Below are 25,141 nucleotides of genomic sequence, written 5' to 3'. Positions count from 1 at the left end.
TAGAGCACTCACCTAGCATGTGTGAGGCACTAGATTCAATCCTCAGCACATAAAAAAAAAAAAAAAAAAAAAAGTATGAATTCCAAGTGTCCAGCCACAAAGCATGATTACTAGACCCTGTGGTGGGAAGTAGGCACTTCGTTGCAGAAGCATCCTAATGCAGAAAGTCATCAATAAATAAGCTCGTTCAGTTCTTGATCTCACTGGTGCAGTTGAACTGGACCCAGGGGTTAAAGAAAAGGTATTCCTGATGTTAAGCTACAGTAGCCTGGCACATTCCTGGCTGGAAGTACTCCTTGGAGTGTGTCTGTGCCTGGACCTGCACTTGCTCCATCCCCTGCCTACAGTGGCTCTAGCCTCTACACTCCAGACAGTGTTGAAGCTCTGACATCACTGAGCTGTCTCCTGCCAGCCTTTGATTTAAAACTGATCTAAAAAGTTGATTTTTTCTTAAGAATATGTTCATTACATCTAGATTTTCAAATTATTACCATAAAATTGCTCCAAATATCTTCATTCCTAGAGCACATGTGGCAATGAACTATTTTGGGTTTTTTTGTTTTTTTTGTTCTGTTTTGTTTTTTTTTGGTACTGGGAATTGAACTCAGGGGCACTCAACCACTGAGCCAAATTCCCAGCCCTATTTTGTATTTTATTTAGAGACAGGGTTTCATTGAGTTGCTTAGTGCTGCTCTTTTGCAGAGGCTGGCTTTGAACTCTCGATCCTCCTGCCTCAGCCTCTCAAGCTGCTGGGATTATAGGTATGCACCATCACGCCTGGCTATTTTCAGGTTATATATTTGTACTTGCTATGTGTTTTCTGTAAAGCCCCAACCAAACCATGAGATATGTGGTTGGGACAAAAGCAGCAGATGGGCAGGCTTGGAGAACCCTCATCTTCACTGAAGATACTGCCCAACCTCAGCCTCCACTTTTTGCCCCACTGGAGCTATTAGCCAACTAAGCTGTTAGCCAACTCAGGACTTTGTGTCTGTCCTGCTGTGAAAGAGTCCTTGATGGGGAAATTGCTTTAGATTTTTACACCTTCTATTCTTTTCAGAAAACTCTTGCTACCTTTGAGCTGCTTTTTCAGGCCACTGGAAACTATATGGCTTTAACATATGTGGAGGCTGTTTCTCGATCTGAAGAAAACAAAACCTTGAAGATAGTTTTTCATTATTTATTTATTTGTTTATTTATTTATCTTTATTGATTAAAAAAAATGACAGTGGAATGCATTACAATTCTTATTACACGTATATGCCACAATTTTTCATATATCTATTTGTATATAAAGTCTCTTGACACCCAATTGGTGTCTTCATACATGTACTTTGGATAATGATGTCTATCACATTCCACCATCCTTGCTAACCCCCTGCCCCCTTCATTTCCCTCCCACCCCTCTTCCCTATCTAGAATTCATCTATTCCTCCCATGCTCCCCCTCCCTACTCCACTGAGACAGCCTCCTTGTATCAGAGAAAACATTCGGCATTTGTTTTTTTGGGATTGGCTAACATCACTTAGCATTATATTCTCCAACGACATCCATTTTCCTGCAAATGCCATGATTTTATTCTCTTTTATTGCTGAGTAAAATTCTATTGTGTATATATGCCGTGTTTTTTATCCATTCATTCACTGAAGGGCATCTAGGTTGGTTCCACTGTTTAGCTATTGTGAATTGTGCTGCTGTAAACATTGATGTGCCTGTGACCCTGTAGTATGCTCTTTTTAAGTCCTTTGGGTATAGTCCGAGGTGAGGTATAGCTGGGTCAAAAGGTGGTTCCATTCCCAGATTTCCAAGGAATCTCCATACTGCTTTCCATATTGGTTGCACCATTTGTAGTCCCACCAGCAACGTATGGGTGTGCCTTTTTCCCCACATTCTCGCCAACATTTATTATTGTTTGTATTCATAATAGCTGCCATTCTGACTGGAGTGACATGGTATCTTAGTTTTGATTTGCATTTCTCTAATTGCTAGAGATGATGAGCATTTTTTCATAATTTGTTGATTGATTGTATATCCTCTTCTGAGAAGTGTCTGTTGAGGTCCTTGGCCCATTTGTTGATTGGGTTATTTGTTTTTTTGGTGCTTAGCTTTTTGAGTTCTTTATATACCCTAGAGGTGAGTGCTCTATTTGATGTGTGAGGAGTGAAAATTGGCTCCCAGGATGTAGGCTGTCTCTTCACCTCACAGCTTGTTCCTTTTGCCGAGAAGAAACTTTTTAGTTTGATTCCATTTCATTTATTGATTCTTGGTTTTAATTCTTGTGCTATAGGAGTCTTACTAAGGAAGTTGGGGCCTAATCCCACATTATGAAGATTAGGGCCTACTTTTTCTTCTATTAGATGCAGAGTCTCTGGTTTAATTCCTAGGTCCTTGATCCATTTTGAGTTGAGTAGTGCATGTTTTTGGCACCCTTGTCTAATATAATTGTAATTTTGTGGATTAGTCTCTGTGTCCTCTATTTTGTACCATTGGTCTACCAGTCTGTTTTGGTGCCAATCCCATGCTGTTTTTATTACTGTTGCTCTATAGTATAGTTTAAGGTCTGATACAGCGATGCCACCAGCTTCACTTTTCCTGCTAAGGATTGCTTTAGCTATTCTGGGTCTCTTATTTTTCCAGATGAATTTCATGATTGCTTTTTCTATTTCTATGAGGAATGCCATTGGGATTTTGATCAGAATTACATTAAATCTGTATAGGGCTTTCTTTTCTATATATATCCCTTTAATTTCTTTTGTCTGTCCAATTGCTCTGGCCAGTGTTTCAAGAACTGTGTTGAATAGAAGTGGTGAAAGAGGGCATCCCTGTCTTGTTCCAGTTTTTAGAGGGAATGCCTTTAATTTTTCTCCATTTAGAATGATGTTGGCCTGAGGCTTAGCGTAGATAGCCTTTATGATGTTGAGATATGTTCCTGTTATATCTAGTTTTTCTAGTGTTTTGAACATAAAGGGGTGCTGTATTTTTGTCAAATGCTTTTTCTGCATCTATTGAGATGATCATATGATTCTTGTCTATAAGTCTATTGATGTGATGAATTACATTTATTGATTTCAATATGTTGAACCAACCTTGCATCCCTGGGATGAAACCTACTTGATCGTGGTGGTGATTTTTTTGATATGTTTTTGTATTCGATTTGCCAGATAAAATTGAGAAATTTTGCGTCTATGTTCATTAGAGACATTGGTCTGAGGTTTTCTTTCTTTCGTCTGGCTGGGCACAATTCAGGAGCCACTTGTCAAAAGAAACAAACTTTATTTTTAGAATACACACACCGCACCACACAGCTCTTCAGGAAAAACCCTCAGAGCCCAACTGCCACCACTGGCTTCCCACAAGTCTCTCCACCTCCCCCACTCCTCCTGCTCTTGAGGCTGATTGGCTGGATCACGTGGGCAGAGCCAAAAACGTGCCCCAATGAGCAGCTCCGTGGTCTGAAAGGGTGGGGAAACAGCCCAATGAGCATCACCGCAGAGGAGCCAATCAGTTGGCAGCTAGAAGTTTGCTGGGGCTGCTGTGAGCCAATCATCAGCTGGCAGCTGGAAGTTTGCTGGCAGCTGGAAGTTTGCTGGGGCCTCTTCGGCTGTGGCTCTCAACATTCTTTGATGTGTCTTTGCTGGTTTTTGGGATCAGGGTGATATTGGCCTCATAGAATGAGTTTAGAAGTGCTGCCTCTTTTTCTATTTCCTGAAATAAATTGAACAGTATTGGTATTAGTTCTTCTTTAAAGGTCTTGTAGAACTTGGCTGAATATCCATCCAGTCCTGGGCTTTTCTTGGTTGATAAGCTTCTGAAGGCATCTTCTATTTCATCACTTGATATTGGTCTGTTTAAATTGTGTATATCTTCCTGATTCAATATGGACAAATCATATGACTTAAGAAATTTGTCTATGCCTGAAGACAGATTTTTAAAAATTTCTATTTTATTTTTTATGTGGATACTTCTGGAGAGGCCTTGGCCGTGACCTGGACCTGCCATGTGGGTGACTGTAGGCTGACCTACTTGGCACTACTTCTTGGATCTTGATCCTTGAGGTGAGATCTTGTAGACTCTTTATCCCAGAGCTGCTGCATTTGAGCTCTGGGTTGCTCTAAAGTCTTGTGCTTCATACATCGCCCCAGAGATGGTAATGGTGAGCTGCAAACCATCTGGCTGCAGCTGAGAGAACAAGGATTTTCCTTGAGTCTGAGGAAACTGACCCTGCAGCTGCAACTGAGGGGAGGGCACTTGGCAGCTGTTGGTGGAATAGCATCTGCTCTTCAGAAGCTCAAGTTGTTGATGCTGTTGCAGGTAATAATTGTAATTTTGAGGGTTTCTGCCATTTCTGCTGCTGATCTTGTGATATTGAATAATGAGAGTGGTCTCCTCTTCCTACTGCCTCACTTCATTATGCTCAATATCAGCCTTATGAAAAAGGGAGAAACTTGGGGCTGGGGTTGTGGCTTAGTGGTAGAGTGCTCACCTAGCACAGGTGAGGCCCTGGGTTTGATCCCCAACACCTCATAAAAAAAAATTAATAAAGATATTGTATCCAACTACAACTAAAAAATAAATATTAAAAAAAAAAAGAAGAAAGAAAGAAAAAGGGAGGAACTTGCATGCTGGCTTTCCTTGGTCTCAGTCCTATCCCTGTCAAAAGCATGCACAGAAGACACAGAAGGATGTAGGCAACTGCTCAGCTACATCCTGGAAAAGAACTGTCAAAAGACCCACTTTCTGTGTCATCTCCATACTCCAAAGTACAGCCTGGTTGCTTTCCAGTGCCTGCCACCATGGAAGTGTTGGCACCACCTGTTGACAAGGAAGCCCTTGTGTCTTCAGAGAAAAGCATCTGGAACATAGTTGTTGACTGAGAAGTCCTTGTTCCAAAAGGGAGCAGCAACTGGAGCCTACTTAATGGGGACTCTCTTGTGTCTCCTAAGAAGAGCAACTGGGGCACAACTTTGGAATTGGAAGTCCTTGTGTCCTCAGAGAGGAACAATCTGAACACATTTTTTGAGTGTGAACCTCTTGTTTATCCAAAGTTGAGCCAACAGTGATGCCTGTCTGAGCTGTCTGGGCATAAAAGAAACTGTGCTCGGTGGTATAGCTGGGAGCCATAGCCTGGTTGCTTAAAAGTGGATGAGTTTGGATTTGGTGATTTTGTTGTTTCCACATAGCAAATATTCTTTGCCTGTCTTCAGGTGGAAGTCAGGCTCTGTTATTCTGAAACCAGTTCTAAAAGGAGAAGATAATGTAGTTTTAATCAAATCTACTTATCTGATTATATTCTTCAATGTATTTCCTCAATGTAGGAGAATTTTCTGTTTAAGACTCTTCCGAGCAGAGTCTTGGACTTGCATTCTGACTTTTGAGTAAGATGTCTTTCCTGAGGCTACGTGTGTGATTACACAGGTCATGCATTGAGCATTCCTAGAATCAAAACAACCTGCACCTGCACTGGAGAAGTGACCCTATAGTTTACATGCAAACCAAGGCCATCCAGAGTCTCTTCATAAACTCTTTGTTACCCTTTTGCAGTCTTCTCTCCCTTGTTCACAAATTGACCCAGTAGGTACACTCTGCAGAGGAGCCCTCCAACTGTCCCACTTGTGCATGCTTTTGTCCCTAAACCCTGCCCTACCTGAGTGAAATAATGATGTATTTTCTGACACTCCACACTTCTGTTTCTCATATGCTTATAATTCTTACATGCATAAGGTTCAAGGGCCACAAGTAAGGAATTATTTGAATCATTGCCACATATTTACTGTATGACCTTAATCACTTCATTCTGCTTATCTAATCCTGATTTTTCTGCTCCCTAAAGAGGATAGTAAAATGCTTTCCAAATTTTCAGGGTTTTGAGGAAGGGAGAGATGAATAGAATGCTTTTCTTGTACCCAGACTATAAAAGGATGATTTACAGTTGAGACAATAGGATAGTCAGTTGGATAATCTACCTCCATTAACCTCTGATTTTATATTTCCATCTCCTGGGCTACCAAATTCAGAATTGCTTTGGGCTAATCATTGCAGTGAAGCTACAAAGATCTTTGAATTTTTTTTTTTTTAATAAAATTTCACAGTGAATCAGGCACCTGCAGACGCACTCTTATTTTCTCCTCACAACCACACCACAACAGAGAATTAAACATATTTTAGAGAAAGCTGAGATACAAGAGTCACTAATTTGTCAGAAATTATAGAGCCAGGGGATGGAGGGGGGGTGCAGATTTCAAGAATCCAACCAAAAAACAAGTGTTCCCTTCTTCCATCATTAGGCCTCCTGCACCCTTCCGTGCCCCTCAGGCTTGCTTCCTGATCACACCTTGGGGTACCTTCTATAAGCACATGCAACCCCATCCAATCCAGTACAATTTAACTGCTAGTCTCCATGAACTTACTCTTATGAGACTGCCCTTTGACAGCCATGGAAAATGATTAAAAGCCACTCTGAGGGCTGGGATTGTAGCTCAGTGGTGGAGCACTTGCCATGCACGAGTGAGGCACCTCAGCATCACATGAAAATAAATAAATAAATAAAGATACTGTGTATTGTGTCCATCTATAACTAAAATTAAAAAAAAAACAAAACCCACTATAGGGCATGGCTGCCCGCTTTCCGGTCTTGGGGCCGCACATGTGGCTGGGATGGCTCCTGGTGATCAGCCAGGAGGCGGTGCTGTGGGTGGTGACTGAGGAGGCAGACCACCTCCAGGATAGGTCCAGGACTCTTCTGCCCTGGTGGACAGCTTGTGCCTTCCCTTATGGACTATGGGATAGGAGTACAGGAGAACTTGCTCCACCCCTCTGACCTTTATTCTGATTGGCTCCTGTGCAGTATATAAGCTGTGTGTACTTCCTCAATAAAGGAGATCTTGCTTCCACCGGTTGGCTGGGTGCAGGCTGCCAGTCGACCTTTACCTCTCTTGGCTCGTGTTGGTCCAGGTGTGCTTTCCCTCTCTTGGCTCATGTTGGTCCAGGTGTGCTTTCCCCGATTCTCCCACTGGTCAGGAGGAGACAGCGGGGGGGGCTAAAACCCCCGACAACCCACTATTGACATTAAGAAATCCAGTAGTCATAAATTCTAAAATATAAAAATAACACTAAAAATCTGTATTTACATATTTGATCACTGTTTTGATTTCTTTTGTAGTCATATCATGTTTTTCTAATTCCTTTTGAGAAATCATTGATCATTTGCATTTTTTTAATTTTTTTTTAAGTTGTAGTTGAATACAATACTTTTATTTATTTATTTTTATGTGGGCTGAGGATCGAATCCAGGGCCTTGCATGTGCTAGGTGAGTGCTCTACCACTGAGCCACAACCCCAGCCTCCAGAAATGTTTTTTTTTTTTTTTTTTTTCATATTTTTAGTTGTAGATGGACACAATACCTTTATTTTATTTATTTATTTTTATGTGGTGCTGAGGATCCAACCCAATGCCTCACATGTGCTAGGTAAGCACTCTACCACTGAGCCACAACTCCAGCCCAGAAATGTTTTTTTTTTTGTTGTTGTTGTTGTTGTTGTTTTTTATAGTTTTTAGAATTCAGCAACAAAGTTATCTACATAATAATTTTCTATATATTTTTTTCTTCCAAACCTGAACTTTAATCCCCTTCTAATTTATATTAATGGGTAGTTTCTTCCAACTTTTAAGCAACCAATAAACCCAGTGATCTAGGCAATATTCCAGAGCGAAGAACAAGGGATATCTTTAGAAATCTGTTTATAAACTACAACAGAATGGTCAATTTTTACAGTAATTAATAACATTTTCTAAACTGATGAGATAATCAGAAAAATTTCCAAAAAATGTTGGCTCATACAGCAAATAGCTAGAAAGTACTTACCACTCTGTGAGGGCATATGGCATGTACCAGGGGTTCTATCAATACATAGCCAATTCCCGAATTTATTTCTCCAGTTAAGTACCCTCCCCTGAACTTCAGACTTACATATCTAGCTGAAAACTTTAGAGTTCCACTGGAATATTTATCTAGCACATAAAACTTCATGTGTCCAAAGTGTGATAGTGATTTTTCTGACACACACATACCTGCTTTTCTCTAGTTCCCCTCCTTAGTAAAAGGCAACGCTCATCTCCAATGGACTCAAGTCAAAACACTGAAGTTGTCTTTAACTCTACCTTATCTTTCACCACTATGTCCAATATGGCAGTCAGCTATTTCAGCTCTACCTCTAAAATGTACTCAGTATCTCAATCCTATAAACCTGCACAGTCAGCATGCTGGCCAAACCACCATCACTACCACTAAAGTAGTATTATTGCAGCATCAACTGCACTCAGTCTAGTTTTCACAATACATATCCATTGTATTTTCATACCCATATCAAAATATGACTTTTTTTTCATATGTGATGAAATACTACTATATTGCTTCACAATTATTTACATTTTCCACATAGTGTATATGTATTTTTATTGATCTCTCGTATTATTATTTTTTTTTAGTTGTAGTTGGATACAATATATTTATTTATTTATTTTTATGTGGTGCTGAGGATTGAACCCAAGGTCTCGCACCGTGCTCTACGCTGAGCCACAACCCCAGCCTGATAACTCCTATTTCTGAACTCTATGCCTTTCTATTCAACCCCTAGCTCCTGCCTCTATCTAGACTTATTGAATTTAACATTCTATTGTGTTTAACTTTCTAGGAAATATGTATTTGAGGTCTTGAACTTACATTAATTACATGCACTGGACAATGGAGTTTTATGGCCAGTTCTTATTGTAAAATCAGGATAAGGAGTCCACATAAATATTTTGTAAAGTTCTTGTACATCTTCCTGAGTAAATTGATTTCGGTGTTTTGTTTTTACAGTTTTCTTTGATCTGTTGTTGTTGTTAACATCATCCTTTTCATTTGGGAAACATGATAAAAGCATAAGCAGGAAGAAAAGTTTTAGAGAATACTGATGACAATCAGACTAGCCAGGTGTGGTGGTGCATGCCTGTAATTTCCAAGGTTGAGGCAGGAGGGTCATGAGTTCAAAGTCAACCTCAGCAATTTAGTGAGGCCCAAGGCAACTCAGCGAGACCATGTCTTTAAGTAAAATATTAAAAGTCTGGGGATGTGGCTCAGTGGTTAATTGCCCCTGGGTTTAATCCCTGATACAAAAAAAAAAAAAAAAATCAGATCAAAGAAAGACTTCAGAACAGTATTAGATGTTAACATCATTGACAACCCACTCAAATAAAATCAAGGCCCAGCCTCATAGTCATTCATAATACTACAATCACAAATGAAAGCAGAGATTGACAAATTATGGGCTGTACCCAACCAGTTGCCTGCTTTTAAAAATGAAGCTTTTTTAAAACAGTCATAGGCATTCATGACTGTTTTCATAGTCTATGGCTATTTCAAGCTACAGTAGCAGAATTGAGTAATCGAGGCTCAAGTTTGGCTATGATCTACATAGCTTAAAATATTTATTGTCTCAAAGAATTTACCTTTAAAACAAGGTATTCTCTATGTAGGAGAATACAACTCCATCACTATACTATAATCAATCATGTTTCACTTAATGAAAGGGATATCTTCTGAGAAAAACACCATTAGGTGATTTTGTCATATGAACACCTGTTTCAGTCAACTTTTTTGCTGCTGGGACTAAAAGACCTGACGAGAACAATTTTAGAGAAGGAAAAGTTTATTCAAGGACTCATGGGTCAGAAGTCTCAGTCCATAGACAGCTGGCTCCAGAATATCATGGCGGAAGAGTGTATCAGAGGGAAGCAGAGAAACTCCACTTGCCAGATACAAAACATATACCCAAAGGCATGCCCCCAGTGACCCACCTCCTCCAGCCACATCCTACTGCCTTCAGTCACCACTCACTTAATCCCATCAAAAGATTAATCCACCAATTGGATTAAGGCACTCATAACCTAATCATTTCTCTTCTGAACCTTCTTGCATTGTCTCATACATGAGTCTTTGGGGAACACCTCACATCTAAACCATAACACCGTAGAGTGCACTCACACAAACTTAGATGTATAACCTATCACATACCTAGTCTATGACATATCCTTTTACTGAGCTACAAACCTGTGTAGCATATTATTGTACTGAATACTAAAGGCAGTTGTAACACAATGGTAATTATGTATAAACATATCTAAACATGGAAAAGGTACAGTAAAAAAAATATAGCATAAAAAATAAATAAGTGTGCGGAACATGAATGGAGCTTGCAGGACTGTAAGTTGCTCTGGGTAAGTCAGTGAGTGAGTGGTGACTGGATCTGAAGGCCCAGGACATGATTGTCCACTATTGCAGACTAACACTGTACTCTTAGGCTACACTGCATTTATAAAAAATTCTTTCTTCAATGATAAAATTAACCCTAACTTATTAGAATATTCTTAACTTGCAAACTTTTTTAAAATTTTTGACCCTTTGTAATAACACTTAGCTGAGAACACACAAACATCTTCTCTTTTTTATATTGTTATTCTATAAGATTTTTTTCTAATTTTATTTATTTATTTTTTGGTTCCATAGATTGAACCCATTGGGCTACATCCCCAGCCCTTTTTATCTTTTAGACAAGGTCTTGATAAGTTGTTTAGGGCCTCACTAAATTGCTGAGGCTGGCTTTGAACTTGTGAGTCTCCTGTTTCAGCCCTCTGTGCAGCTGGGATTATAGATGCCTGGCAAGACAATGTCTCACTATGTTGCCCAAGTAGACCCTAACTTCCCAGCTCAAATGGTCTTTCTCCCTCAATAGCTGGGATTACAGGCATATGTTGCCACGCCCAGCTCAAAAGGTTTATCTTTAAAGCTTTAACTCTTACTCAATCTGTAATCTCCCTCACTTTCCTGACATAGTTCTTCCATTATTGCCCACTAATTTAGCACTGTCCAGTGATACTGGCCTCCTTGCTTTACTTGAACACCCCAGGGCACCTTCCACAAGGTATTTCTACCAGGTTCTTGTCTTTTTTTCCTCCCACAATATCTGTTGCTCACTCCCTCCCCTCCCAGCCTTTGCTCAAAACTCACTTTCTCAGGAATTCTACCTAACTAACCTGTATTATTTTTATTTCCTATTCCCATAACATGTCATGCTCTAAATTATCAAATTATTTATTTATTTGTGGTCCTAAGTATTGAACCCAGGGCCACTCTACCACTGAGCCACATCCCCAGCACTTTTTATTTTGAGACAGGATCTTGCTAAACTGCTGAAGCTGTCCTCAAATTTGTGATCCTCTTGCTTAGCCTCCCAAGTTGCTAGGATTATGGCTAGTGCCCACACATCAGGCCCAAACAATTTACATTGATGACAACATTCTGTCTTCCCCTCTCCTGCTCTACAAACACGCTAGATTGGAAACTCCAGAGAACGTGGGTTGTCTTATCTTATTTACTTTTTATTATTTACTATTTTCAGAAAGCCTGTAAGAGTGCCTCACAAAAATTATTATTTCTTGGCCCAGTGTGATGACAATCCCAGAGGCTTGTATCACAAATTCAAAGCCAGCCTCAGTAATGACAAGGCACTAAGCAACTCAGTGAGACCCTTCTCTAAATAAAATACAAAAATAGGGCTGGGGATGTGGCTCAGTGATTGAGTGCCCCTGAGTTCAATCCACAGTACCCAAATAAATACATAAATAAAAAGGGTTGGGGATGTGGCGTGTGGCTCAATGGTTAGGCAGTCCTGGGTTCAATCTCTGGTACAAAAAAAAAAAAATCAAATTGTTGGAACCACAGATAGGTTGGGGTGAATGGAGCAGGTTTCATGCACAAAACTGGGGTCATAGTTCAGTCTAGAGCACTTGTTTAGCATGTGTTAGACACTGAGTTCAATGTCCAGTATAAACAAAACACACAAAACCCCATAAAAATCCATGCATGAGGTCCCTGGGACTATCCCCAACATAAGAAAAAAACCCAGCCAGGCATGGTGTAGTCTCAGCTATTGGGGAGGCTGAGACAGGAGGATCACTCAAGTTCATGAGTTGGAGACCAGCTGGAGCAACATAGTGAAACTGTTTCAAAACAAACAAAAAGCCTCAACAAACCTTAATAAACCTTAATAGTGACAGAATTGTTTTCTCCTACTCATAGATACTTTTTCAACTTCATTATTTTATTTTTGTGATGTGTTCAGAAATATAGATGTTGGCTCTCTGAGATTTCTTAGTTGTCTTTCCTCTCTTTCATTTGACTTTCTCTTTTCCTTTGTCTCTGTTTTATCACAAACATATTGAGTTCTCCAAAGACACTTACCTTTGGAAGCCATGTAAAATTCTAGACCAGGGTCTTTTCAGGTGACAAAGAGATGAACACTCGCAGCAGACTGATAAATACTTTGGGACTCAATTTACTTTTCTCTTCTTCTGGTACTGGAAAGTAAACCCAGAGCCTCACACCCTGGGTTAATGCTCCCATCCAGCTACTTTCTCAGTCCTTATGATAAACAATGGGGACACTGACTTAAAAATAATCAGGTGCCCCCCTTAATCACATTCCTATTTGTGATCTTTTGATTTCCTTCTGGAGCCTACCTTTTAAAATCCTATCTTGCATTCCCTAAGCATTCAAGACTGGTTTCCTTTCGTTTTTCTATTTGATCCTGAAGCTTGAAGATTGGGTCTGCTTTACCACTGAGCAACATTCCCAGTCCTTTTTATTTTTGATACAGGATCATGCTAAATTGTTGAGGCTGGCCTTGAACCTGAGATTCTCTTGCTTCAGTTTCCCGATTATAGGCATGCACCACCATACCCAGCTAAGTTATTTATTTATTTATTTTTTAGTTTTAGGTGGATACAACATCTTCATTTTATTATTATTATTTTTTAATGTGGTCCTGAGTGAAAGAATTCCCCACGCAAAGACACTTCGCCGGGAGAATTCCAATTTTATTGCAAAAAGCTGTGTGCTTATATAGAACTAAGGGGGAGATGGTAGGGCTTAGATAAATGGCAGGCCACCCGTTTATTGGCAAGTTCTTTCAGATATCAGCTCCGGAGCCCAGGAATTAGTTCTCATTGGGGCTAAGGTTCCCTGCCAGCGAGATTTGAAATTGGCGCCGTCGGGAGAGTTCACACGGGCGGGAACTTTTCGGCCACTGCAGAAAAGAAGAAGGTAGGAAGAAGAAGTCCTTAGGCGCCATGTTGGAGTTTTTTCTCTGGGGTATGGCTGCCGTTTATACTTTTCCCAACACTGAGGATTGAACCCAGTGCCTCACATGTGCTAGGTGAGCACTCTACCACTTGAGCCACAACCGCAGCCCCTAGTTTTTTTATTTTTTAAACAATTTTTACTGTGTGTGTATACATACGGTTATATATACACACACATATGATGTGTGGCAAGAGGCATGGGGTCAGTTTTCAGACTGCAGGAGCTCAATCCTTAGTACCAAAAAAAGAAAAAAAATTAAAACTCAACACAAATTTTATAGATGCTAACATCAAAAAAGAAGAAAAGTCTCAAATTACCACAATTTCTACATGTCGGCCCTTAAAAGAAACTGAGGCTGGGTAGGTGGCACACTGCCGCAGTCTGGCTGGGCACAAATGCCGCAGTCTGGCTGGGCACACAATCACGAGCCACCACACAGCTTGTAGATTCAAACAGCAACTCTTTATTCCCGAACTCACACCAGCCGTCTGCAAACACGTTCTGGGGAAATCCACGTTCTCTGCCCAAATCCACCTCCACTGGGCTTCTATCTCCCAAAAATATACTGTCTGAATCCCGTGAGAACTCAAGGGGAACTCAGGCAGCAGGATACGCCCTATTCCCAGCAGGAATAATCTTAAACCTTAAACCTGGAACCTAAACTGGGAACGCCCTAAACCCGATTATCCCAAACCGGGAACACCCTAATCCGCCCTGGTCCTTGAGCAAGGTCACCTACATTCAATGTCACTGCAAAATGTCCTATTTCCACGAGTCCTTCCACTAAGCAACATGGGGTACGCTGGCAAGGAAATTGTCATACCTACTTGGCTAATGGCTCCCAGCAGCACACACCCATAATCCCAGCGACTCTGAAGGCTGAGGCAGGAGTTCAATGCCAGCCTCAGCAACTCAGTGAGGCCCTAAGCAACTTAGAGAGACCCTGTCTCTAAATAGAACATAAAAAGGGCTGGGGGTGTAGCTCAGTGGTTAAGCACCCCTGGGTTTAATCCCTAATATAGAAAAAAATAAAAATTTGGATTGATGAGAAGGAGCTGCAAGCATCCTTATAAGAAAGGTATTGGATATTTTTTAATTTAATTTTTTTTGTGTGTGTGTGGTACTGGGGATGGAACCAGCAATATTCTACATCAAAGGAGAAACTCAGTTTTGTGTTCTGATGAAAGAAAATTTAAAGTCAGACACCAAGATCATGCAAGAGAACTTCATTGCAAGTGAAAGTAAAGTAAGGTTCAAGCAAAGAGCGCTCTCCAGAGAGTGGGTCTTCTCAGAGCAGAGGACAAAGGAGACAATACTGCTTCTAAATTTGCTACTGTTGAATGTTTGCCTTGAGACCTGGGGTTCATCTTCTGCACTTTTTTTGGGGGTACTTGACCACTGAGCCACATCACCAGCCCTATTTTGTATTTTATTTAGAGACAGGGTCTCACTCAGTTGCTTAGCACCTTGCTTTTGCTGAGGCTGGCTTTGAACTCACAATCCTCCTGTCTCAGCCTCCCAAACTGCTGGGATTACAGGCGTGCACCACCACATGCGGCCATCTTCTGCATCTTCTGCACTCTACCAGATGTTCAACTTCTCCTTCATGCTGCATGTGGAGTTTTTGACTCTAGCTCATCCTCTCCAGGATTGTCTTGGTGGCCATCCTATTCAGGGGGACTTCATCTACAAGTCAATCCTATGTCAATAGGGGTACTCCATCTGTCACAAGTTCCCTCAGTGTTCCTGCCTTACTAAAGAAATTTTCTTTTGAAGACATGTAGCCATAACTCCTAGCTTTACTCTGACTTCAGTGGACCCTGTCCAGAGTTAGTACCATTAGCCCTTCTTTCTTGATGAATTTCCCCAAATTAGCTCCTTTTGTTTGTTAGAGTCTGTAAACAAGCCAGCCGGACTGTGGCATTTGTTTCTATTTGCTTACTCTTGAAAAACCAGAGCAAAGCCTGTCCAAGGAAGGGACATGACCTTTGTCCTTGGAAAGACCCACAGAGCACTCCTTGGCACATTCCCACCCTGCTAAGTTGTTTATCTACAAATAACAGGAGAGATCTGCTGCAAGGTGTCCCTGACTCAGTCAGGCTAGATGGGGACCCATAGCAATCCCTTAGCAGCCACCAATCAGCAAGAGACAGAGAAATACCTGGGATGCCAGATGACCCTCCCAGTAGTTTATGGTGTTGGGAAACCATGTAGTTCAGCATGAACACCCCTTTTGGCTTAAACCAATCAGTTCAAATGAATCCCCCTCTTGTAGTAACCAATCACCCCTACCCAACTTGTTCCCGCCAGTGAATGTGCTAATCATGTTTTAGAGTTGTTATTTGATTTTCCCGCGGTGTGATGATTTGCTAAGAGATGCTATAATGTATGTGAAGTCCCTGCCTTCCCCAAAGAGTGTATAAAACTGCTGCAAACCCTGTGCTTGGGCCTCTCAGCGTCACCAGTTGCTGTGTGTGTGTGGAGGACCGAGCTAGCTCGCAATAAACACCTCTTTGCTGCTTACATCGATCTTGGTCTCTGTGGTCTTTTTGGGGTCCCGAATTTGAGCATAACACTCTTAAGGTCTGGATATTGGGTTTTGTAAAAAAATATTTATTTTTTAGTTAGGTGGACACAATATCTTCATTCTATTTTCAAGTGGTGCTAAGGATCGAATCCAGTGCCTCTCGCATGCTCGGAGAGCTCCGAGCCACAACTTCAGCCCCAGTGGTGGTGTTTTCTACAGGTAATCTGCTACAAGTTATTTACTCATCTACCTTGACAGTAACTTAAAGACAAGAGTAGCACTCCAACACTACTAGTTTTTTTTTTATGTGATTTTTTGTTTTTTGAGTCAGGGTCTCCCTAAGTTGGCCAGGTTGGCTGCAAACTTACTCCTGCCTCAGTCTCCAGACAAGCTGGAGTTGTAGTCATGTGTCACGTTGCTGGGTTGAGTGCTATGAGAGGTGAGAGGAAAGAACAAGGCTAAAGATATTCTTGGGAAAGGAAGGAAGTTAGGGTGAAATGACCTTGGTGGCCCTCTATGGACTTGAATATTCTGCTCTAATGAAAACCAGTTTTCAGCATATAAACTGCAGAATGTAGCAAGTTTTGGCCTAGAAGGGTTTTAGTGGATGCTGGAGAAAAGGACACACAGTTGCATAGGGTCAGAAGTTGATTTATTTAGAGTTAGATGGGACTGAAGCTTGGGCTCCCATGTCCTCTGGGCCTAGTATTTTGGGACTCCTCAGTCTGTCTTTATCTGTTTGACTTTAATTTTTCCACACAACAACAACAACAAAAAAGAATTCAAGCAAACAAACTGGAGAAAGGGGCTGGGATTGTAGTTCAGTGGTAGAGCGCTTGTCTAGCATGTGTGAGCCTGGTTTTGATCCCCAGCATTGCCAGAGAGAGAGGGGCGGGGTGGGGGGGGAACGTGCAACAGAAAAGAAAGCAATGAAATAGAAAATAGTAGAAAAAGAGGGCCTCCTTGGTGGAAGCTCATGTTCTAGCTAGGGGGACAGGTCATGGACATGACAACTAGGGTGGGGGTGGCCTTATTGGCTGCTACTGTGTGGCCCCAGCAAGCTATAGTATTGTGAAACCAAAGAACAGCAAAGGGCTTATTTTTTCTTTTCCTGTTTGAGTCTGGTAGACACTGTGTGAGGACCATGATACCTCTACAGGGAATGCAGATGAGTCCACCCATGACCTCTGGTTTGAGCCCGTAGTTTCACTCCCTGAACAAGGAATTAAAACGTTGGAGGAAGATGAAGAGGAACTTTTTAAGATGCAAGCAAAGCTACTTTGATTTGCTTCAGAGAATGATCTTCCAGGAGGAAGGAACCAGGCGCCCTCAATATTGAGCATGAGAAAGGGACCATCTGCCTTCTCCCGAGGAAGGACAAGCCCCTGAAGATACACCCCAGCCACTGTATCCCACCGAGGCTGGGCTGAAGGCAAACCCGGCAACGACCATGCCTGGGTTTGGAACCCCTGTGCTGACTTTGGTGAAGTGGACCCCAAGCAGGGACTGCTGGCCATCGGCTTCCTAAACGCTGGTCATGCACAACATTCAAAACAGTCTGAAGAATGCAAGAACGCGATGGAAGAGATCGCTTTTTCCCCAGCATTTTTCAGCAAAAGTGATAATGCTGAAGAAGTGGCTGAAAAGCTGCAAGCTTCCTGGGAAGGAGGAAAGCCAGAGAGTGAAGACCCGGGAGAAATCAGAAGCAGTGAGTCATCTTAATTCCTTTTACTTTTTCTTCTTTTTAAATCTCACCCCGCCCCTCCTTTTGGGTTTATAGCCATCCTGTTGTTTTCATAAGGGACTTCATATAAAGAACTGAATTCTAACATTCAGTTTTATTTTTTTCTTAAGTTTTTAGCCTATTGAAGATGACTTGAGAAAATCCATTCCCCAGTCATGAAAATATACTGCACGGACTTTCATTTCCATTGTGGAAAACACTTATTTATAGTTGTCAAAAATAGTGAGTAAAAAAATGCATTTGAAACCTGTGGGACAGGGTGCCAGAGGAGAAAGCAGAAAAACAGTATTAGGAAAAAAAAAATCAATGTCACCAAAACTGGATTTTTAAAAAAAATTTTATTTATTTTTTAGGTGTAAATGGACACAACACAATGCCTTTATTTTTATGTGGTGCTGAGGATCGAACCCGGGTCTCGTCTGTGCTAGGCGAGCTCTCTATCACTGAGTCATAATCCCAGCCCCAAAACTGGATTTTTTGTTTGTTTTTTTGACGGTGGAGATCAAACCTAGCTCCTCACACATGCTAGGCAAGCACTGCATGCACCACTGAGCTAGCTACACCATGCCTAGCTCAGATTCTACAAATATTTAAAGGATAATAAGAGAATATTACAAATTGCCTATGGCTGAAAAGGTCAGGCGAACGTCGGAGGAAAAGACCACCAAGAGACCGTCTCATGCAACAGCAAAGGGTTTATTGGGGGTCCAGCATGCTGGGGCTCAGAGCTCACTTCAGAAGAGCAGAGAACAAAGAGCCCCGAGAACCACTTGAGCAGAGTTTATATACATTCTTTAGAGAGGGCAGGGGCTTTACATACATCATAGCCTCCTTTAGCAAATCATCATATACCGCGGGAAAATCAAATAGCAACTCTAAAACATGATTAGCACATTCATTGGCGGGAACAGGTCGGGTGGGGGTGATTGGTTAGTACTAAGATAGGTATATATTTAAACTGATTGGTTGAAGCCCTGAGACGTGTATGTGCTGAGCTGCACGGTTTCTGGGAAGGGGTGATTTAGTAACTAGGTGGTCAGGGGAAGATTTCGACACACATCTAACAGGCAGTTGCGGGAATTGTCTTAACTGCCACAGGAATTTCAGGCTCTGAGTGCAGCTTGGAAACTTTACAAAACCTGGTCCTTTACATTTTAACTTCAATTTCTTTTATTCTTTCATGGCAATACATTCTACAACTTAGATGAAGCTAGTCTTCAGTTAAATCATATCCCTGAGTAACTTCCCTCCCTTCCTGCTTTTTCTTATCTCCATCCCTCTGTTATGGCAATAAATCATGGAGTCACCAGCTGGCAGGTCAAGGGGCAGGCTGCAAGTCTCCACCCTTCGACCCCCTCCTGGGGTTGGGGTTTGAGCACACCTTTTATAATCCAAAACCACATTAATCATAAGTGGCTATTGCTATGATTCAAAACCATAAACAAATGTCATGAGATCTAAAATCGTAAGCAGAAGAGGAAGTGGGTCAAAAATGACCCTAATTGAGTACAAGTTAAAGAATGGTTACTAACATCTAGATAATCATTCTCAAATGGGGTACCTCGTCCAAGAAAAATGGGATCCAAAAAGAGAGCAACTTTACATTGTATAACAACTGCCATTTTGTGTTGCCAAACATGCTATGCTAAGCAATTGTTGATGGTAGAGGCGGGGTGCTCCCATGGGAGAAGCATTTCTTAACATGACAGGGTGTCTCAGGGCAACGTGGAGTCTGTTTGGTCATTGCCCATGTAGCCTGGTCCATAACACCTCACTCCCCTCTACACAGGAGTCTGCAGTTCAGGCTCTGATTCCATGGGACCTGATAAAGCCCCTCTTCAATGCTCTCTTTTCTGCTGCCTTAGCTTCTCCCCATGCTAACTGAACATTTTAGCCCATGGATGCCAGTGGCAGAAGGCATTGCGATAGCCTGTCATGGTGAAGTGCACCTGTAATCCCAGTTACTTGAGAGACTGAGGCAGGAGGGTCTCAAATTCAAAGCTAATCTCAGCAAGGGAGTCCTTATCTCAAAAGTAAAAAGGGATGGGAGTGTATCTCAGTGGTAAAGCACCCCTCTGTGCATCCTCACTAACACAGAAATACTGGGTAGAATCTATGGGTCTGCCTTAATTCACTTCATTTTAGTCATTTCTTTTTTGTTGTTACCAGGGATTGAACTCAGGGGAGCTTAACCACTGAGCCCTATCTCCAGCCCTTTTTATTTTTAGTCAGACTCTCACTAAATTGCTTGGGGTCTTGCTAAATTGCTGAGGCTGACTTAGAACTTGCCATCCTCCTGTCTCAGTTTCCTGAGCCGCTGGGACTACAGGTGTGCACTATTACACCTGGCCATTTTAGTAATTTCTTAATTTTAGCAAGATGGGCAGCCAGACAAGGCACATGGTTTAAGGGTATTTTGGTACCAGGGATCTAGCCCAAGGGCTCTTAATCACTGAGCCACACCCTCCACCCTTTTAAAGATATTTTTAGTCAGGGTCTTGCTGAGTTGCTTAGCCTTGCTAAATTGCTGAGATTGTCTTTGAATTGCAATCCTCCTGACTCAGCCTCCCCAGCTGCTGGGGTTACTGGCATGAACCATGGTGCATGGCAATGGGCATGGTTTAAAATAAACAAAACAGATTATGAATAGATTGTTTGTATAAAGGCCAAATGTCTTTTAAAAAGCCTAGAAGGAACTTGGTTCTACAAATGACAAATGACAAGTGTATGTTTAGTGTATATTAGTGTATGTCAACTATAATCCCAGCACCTAGGAAGGCTGTGGCAGGAGGATAAAAAGTTCAAGGACAACCTGGACTGCTTGGTGAGACTCTCTGTCAAAAAAAAAAAAAAAAAAAAAAAGGCTGAGGTTATAGCTCAGTGGTAGAGTACTCCTGGGTTCAATTCCCAGTACAGTGTAATAGTGATCCACGATTTCTGTTGAATATAACCCTTGCTGCTCTGCCACTGCCACTTATTTTTAAAATGGACATGTTTCTTTCTCTTCCACTGCCACAGTCTGGCTGGGCACAAATCATGAGCCACTCAAGCAGGAACAAACTTTATTTCAGAACTCCCCCAAACGCCATCCACACGGCCCTTCCAGGAACACCACACACCAACCGGAACTCCCTCCACTGGAACTTCCCCAACCAATGTGAACTCTCCAGGAATCCCTGAGAGAGCTCAACCGGAACTCAAGGGGAACTCCGTGAGAACTCAAAAGTAGCCAGCACCTGCCGCCCTATTGCCTCTTGCTCACTAATATACAACTGAATACCCAGCCTGTTTCAATCCAGCATCATCCAGTCACAGCAATTATACACAGCTTAACTTAATTATCATCATCTTAATGCCTCGCTGGCGGTCACCTCTCAACCATTACTTCTGACAAAATGCCAGGGGCCATTCCGACTCGGCTGTGGCTCTCAACATTCCACTCTACCTGCTCCTCCCTAATATTAGGGGAAACAGCATTACCTTTCTTCCATCCTATGCAGAATTATCTGTCCTTGAGTATACACCCACCATAGGAACAAAGTAATCCAGACTTTGGGGATGGTACCAGAAGATCTCAGAAATATCTCCCAAATTGACAAGTGAATTATAACTCCAATGGAGAACATGGGAATGTAGCCCTTGAGCCACCTCTTTTAAAAAAGCCCCCTGTTCCCGCTGAGGGGCAGAATCACAGCCTTTGGGACAGGAGTCCCCTGTGTTTCTCCTATACTAGCAAAGCAATAAACATTCTTTTTCCTTTTTCTCCAAACCATATTCTCATTATTGAATTGGTATCAGGGACAAGGACTGAGCTTTCAGCAACAGTGGGGGAAGAAAAAGATAAAAACAATTCTACCTTTTTCCTCTAAAGAGTATGGACGTGTAGATCTAGATAAGTAGATATACAAAGACTTGTAGATTTAGAAATAGTGATAGAGAGCAGTAGGGAGGGAGGAGTTGGGTGTAACATAGATGCAAAAACAAATTTACATAAAGTTATACATAAAAAAAATTCAGAGCTAGGGGCTGGAGTTATGGCTCAGTGGTACAGCACTTGCCTGGCATGTGTGAGGCCCTGGGTTCAATCCTCCACACTGCATATAAATAAATAAATAAGCAGATAAATAAATAAATAAAAGATCCATTGACAACTGAAAATATATATATTAAAAACAAAACAAGGGGCTGTAATTGTGGCTCAGCGGTAGAGCGCTCACCTAGCACGTGTGAGGCCCGGGGTTCAATCCTCAGTACCACATAAAAATAAAGATATTGTGTCCAACTACAACTAAAACATAAATATATTTAAACAAAACAAAACAAAAAAACAAACAAAAACAAAACAAAAACCTTAGAGCTATAGATCTGTGTGTAGCAGTGCAGGATCCACCACATTCACATGGACCTGCACAAACTGTATAAAGAAATAGAATGTAAATTGGCAAGGTGAACAGAAAGGTAATGTAAGGGTAAAAGAAATTGAAGTTAAAGTGTAAAAGACCGGGCATTGTAAAGTTTCTAGGCTGCAAGGCCTGAGTTAAAATGTAAAGGATTAGGTATTGTTAACCTGAAATTCCTGTAGCTGTTAAGACAATGCTTGGCACCACCCAGTAAATATTCCCCCTGACTGCTTGGTTGTTTAATAATTCAGGGCTCTGTATGATCTTGCACGTAGGCATTGCAGGGCCTGGACCAGTTTGAATGTGTACCCCGTTTAGAACTGACCTATCACCCCCACCCGACCTGTTCCCGCCAATGAATGAACTAATCATGTTTAGGAATTGTTGTTTGATTTTCCCGCGGTGTATGATGATTTGTTAAAGGAGACTGTGATGTATGTAAAATCCCCGCCCTCCAAAAAAAGTGTACTTAAGCAGTGTTCAGCCCCTGCTAGGGGCTCTGGGCTGTTCTCCCTTCTTGAGTGGGCACGGAGCCCTAGCATGCTAGATCAATAAATCCCCTTCTGCCAATTGCATGAGTGGTCACTTGGTGGTCTCTTTCTCCGACGCTTCGCCGGACCCTTACAGTAATATTTTCCAAAGATATTTTTATTATTATATCGATGTAATCCTACATACACCTTCATACACAGTAATGATTTTACAAGTTATAATTTTGAAAGAAAGAAGACAAAACGTTTTAGTTAGCTTTTGCATCACTGTGCCCAAAATACCAGACAAGAATAACTTAGAGGAGGGAAAGTTTATTTGGGGCTCATGGTTTCAGAGGCTTAGTCCTAACAGCCGACTCCATTGCTCTGGGTCCAAATGAGGCAACACATCATGTAAGAAGGTCCCAGCCGGGCACTGAGGGCACATGCCTGTAATCCCAGCAGCTTGGGAGGCTGCAGTAGGAGAATCAAAAACTCAAAACCAGCTTCAGCAATTTAGCGAGGCCCTGTCTCTAAATAAAAAAATAAAAAAGGACCAGATGTGGCTCAGTGGTTAAGTGCCCCTGGATTCAATTCCCTGTATCAAAAGGGGGAAAAAAAAACAGAGGAGGAAAATCAAGGCGGGGTCAGGGAGAGAGATGGAGGCAAAGGGGCCTCAGGGAAGATGCACCCTCCCAGGGAACACCCTAGGGACCCATCTCCCCCAGCTACACCTTGCCTGCCAACAGTTTCCTGTCATTGCATTTAAATTAGGATAGACAGATTAGGTACAGCTGTCATAATTCAATCATTTTATCTCTGAATATTCCTGTATCAACGGGAGCTTTTGGGGACACCTCACATCCAAACCAAAACACAAAATAAGGATGGTTACCCCAAAAGTTTTAAGTTTATATAATTTACTTGTAATAAAGTGAGGAATTACAGGATTATGTACACACATACATACATAAGTATATATTTGAAAACCTATTAACATAGAAAAAGTTAATAGATTTTTATTCAGTGATTTTATGATGTTATTATAATTTCCTTGTAATTGATTTGTTTTTGTGGTACTAGGGATTGAACCTAGGGACACTCTACTACTGAGCGACATCTTCAGACTTTATTTTTATTCTGAGGCAGGTCTAGTAAAGTTGCCCTGGGTTGGCCTTAAACTTTCAATCTTGCTGCCTCAGGCTCTGGAGTTGCTGGGAGTATAGGTGGGCACCACCATTCCTGGTTAATTTTTGTGTGTTTTAAATGTTCAATGGAAAAAAATACATTTACATGAAAAATACTCAGCATTATGGATACGTCCTCATTCATTTAACCCCTTCCCTTATTGGTGGATGCTAAGGTGTCCAGTTCCCAGTTCGAACCCTCAGAACTTAGGGAGGAAAGAAAAAGCTCTTGCTCACTTTTTTTTGGCAGTGCTGAGAGTCCAACACAGGGCCTTGCACATGCTTGTGCTCCACCCCCAGCCCCCTTTGTTTTCTTTTGTTGGTACCACGGATTGAACCCAGGAGCACTTAACCACTCAGCCATATCCCCAGCCCTTTTTATTTTATTTTTTGAGACAGGGTCTCAATAAGTTGCTGAGGCTGGCTTTGAATTCAGGATCCTCCTGCCTCAGCCTCCCAACCCACTGGGATTACAGGCATGAATTACTGTGCATGGCTTTTCCCCTTAATTTTAAGATAGGGTCCTGCTAGGTTGCCCAGGCTGGCTTGAAGGAGCCAGGAACTTGCAATCCTCTCACCTCAGCTTCCTGAGTAGATGGGATTACAGGGACACCACCACTAGGCCCAACAACAACAACAACAACAACAAAAAACACTCACTTTTATAAACATACAGCATGAAGAAATATAGTATTCCCTCACTTTCTATAATACTTATTTCAAATTTATCTCAGTGCCATGCCAGAAGGGAATAAATGAATGCTGACAGTATCTCTTCTTGGCCTGTTATCTTTGCTTCGCCTCCATTAGAACTTGTGGATTTCTCAAACTGGAAGATGCTTTTTTCAGAAGGATTCAGCAGATGTGTCTGCTGCCTGCTGCCCTTGGTGTTTCCAAGGCAATACAGATACAGAGCTTTAGGCACCATGAGTTAAGAAGATACCACTGCCCATAACAGACATCCATTTGGGTTCCCAGTCATCTTATCTTACCCCTGGCACTGGTCTTGCTTCAAGATAGGATGTCCTCACTATTCATTGTCTATTAATCGTACTGATTCTGTTCAGATGCAGGGTGCACACCTGTAATTCCAGAGACTCGGGAGACTGAGGGAGGAGGAAACAAGTTCAGGGCCAACCTTGGCAACTTAGTGAGACCTGTCTCAAAATAACAAATAAAAAAGGGGCTAGGGACAAGGCTCAGTGGTAACCCTCCTTCCCACTACCAAATAAGTAATAAATTGTATCAATTCTGAATCAAAACGAAGGAGGCCTGCCTGGACCAGTTACATGAGATTGACATCTTCCTCCTGGAGCTAAGGCCATGGTTAGCCTTGCAGCATATGAAGCAGAACCTGACAATCTTCTCCAATGAGAGGTTGGTGGGGTCTGAAAGGGTCCCCTTTCTGTAGATCAGAATTAGTGGTGCATGCCTGTCATCCCAGTGATTTGGGAGGCTGAGGCAGGAGGATCGCAAGTTCAAAGCCAAAACCCTAAGCAACTTAGTAAGACCCAGTCTCTAAATAAGTATATTTTTTTAAAAAGCTGGGAATGTGGCTTAGTGGTCAGTGTCCCTGCGTTCAATCCCTGGTACAAAAAAAAAAAAAAAAAAAAAAAAAAAAAAAAAAAAAAAAAA

The 25,141-nt window shown here is 41.7% G+C and overlaps 1 protein-coding gene across 1 annotated transcript; it reads right to left on the bottom strand.

Moving 5' to 3' along the window:
* Positions 1-4,398: 4,398 nt before the first annotated feature.
* Cphxl2 (cytoplasmic polyadenylated homeobox like 2) lies at positions 4,399-8,922 on the bottom strand. The gene is given in 6 exon segments (XM_048792412.1): positions 4,399-4,695; positions 4,731-4,800; positions 4,848-4,938; positions 5,056-5,238; positions 8,721-8,760; positions 8,762-8,922. Coding segments are annotated over 6 exon segments (678 nt in total). The 3' UTR covers positions 4,399-4,562.
* Positions 8,923-25,141: the final 16,219 nt, after the last annotated feature.

This window comes from Marmota marmota, unplaced genomic scaffold (genome assembly GCF_001458135.2).
Source record: "Marmota marmota marmota unplaced genomic scaffold, marMar, whole genome shotgun sequence".
NCBI classification, from domain to species: Eukaryota; Metazoa; Chordata; class Mammalia; order Rodentia; family Sciuridae; genus Marmota; species Marmota marmota.
The sequence above is the reverse complement of the archived record's forward strand: the minus strand, read 5'-3'. Positions and strand labels throughout refer to the sequence as shown.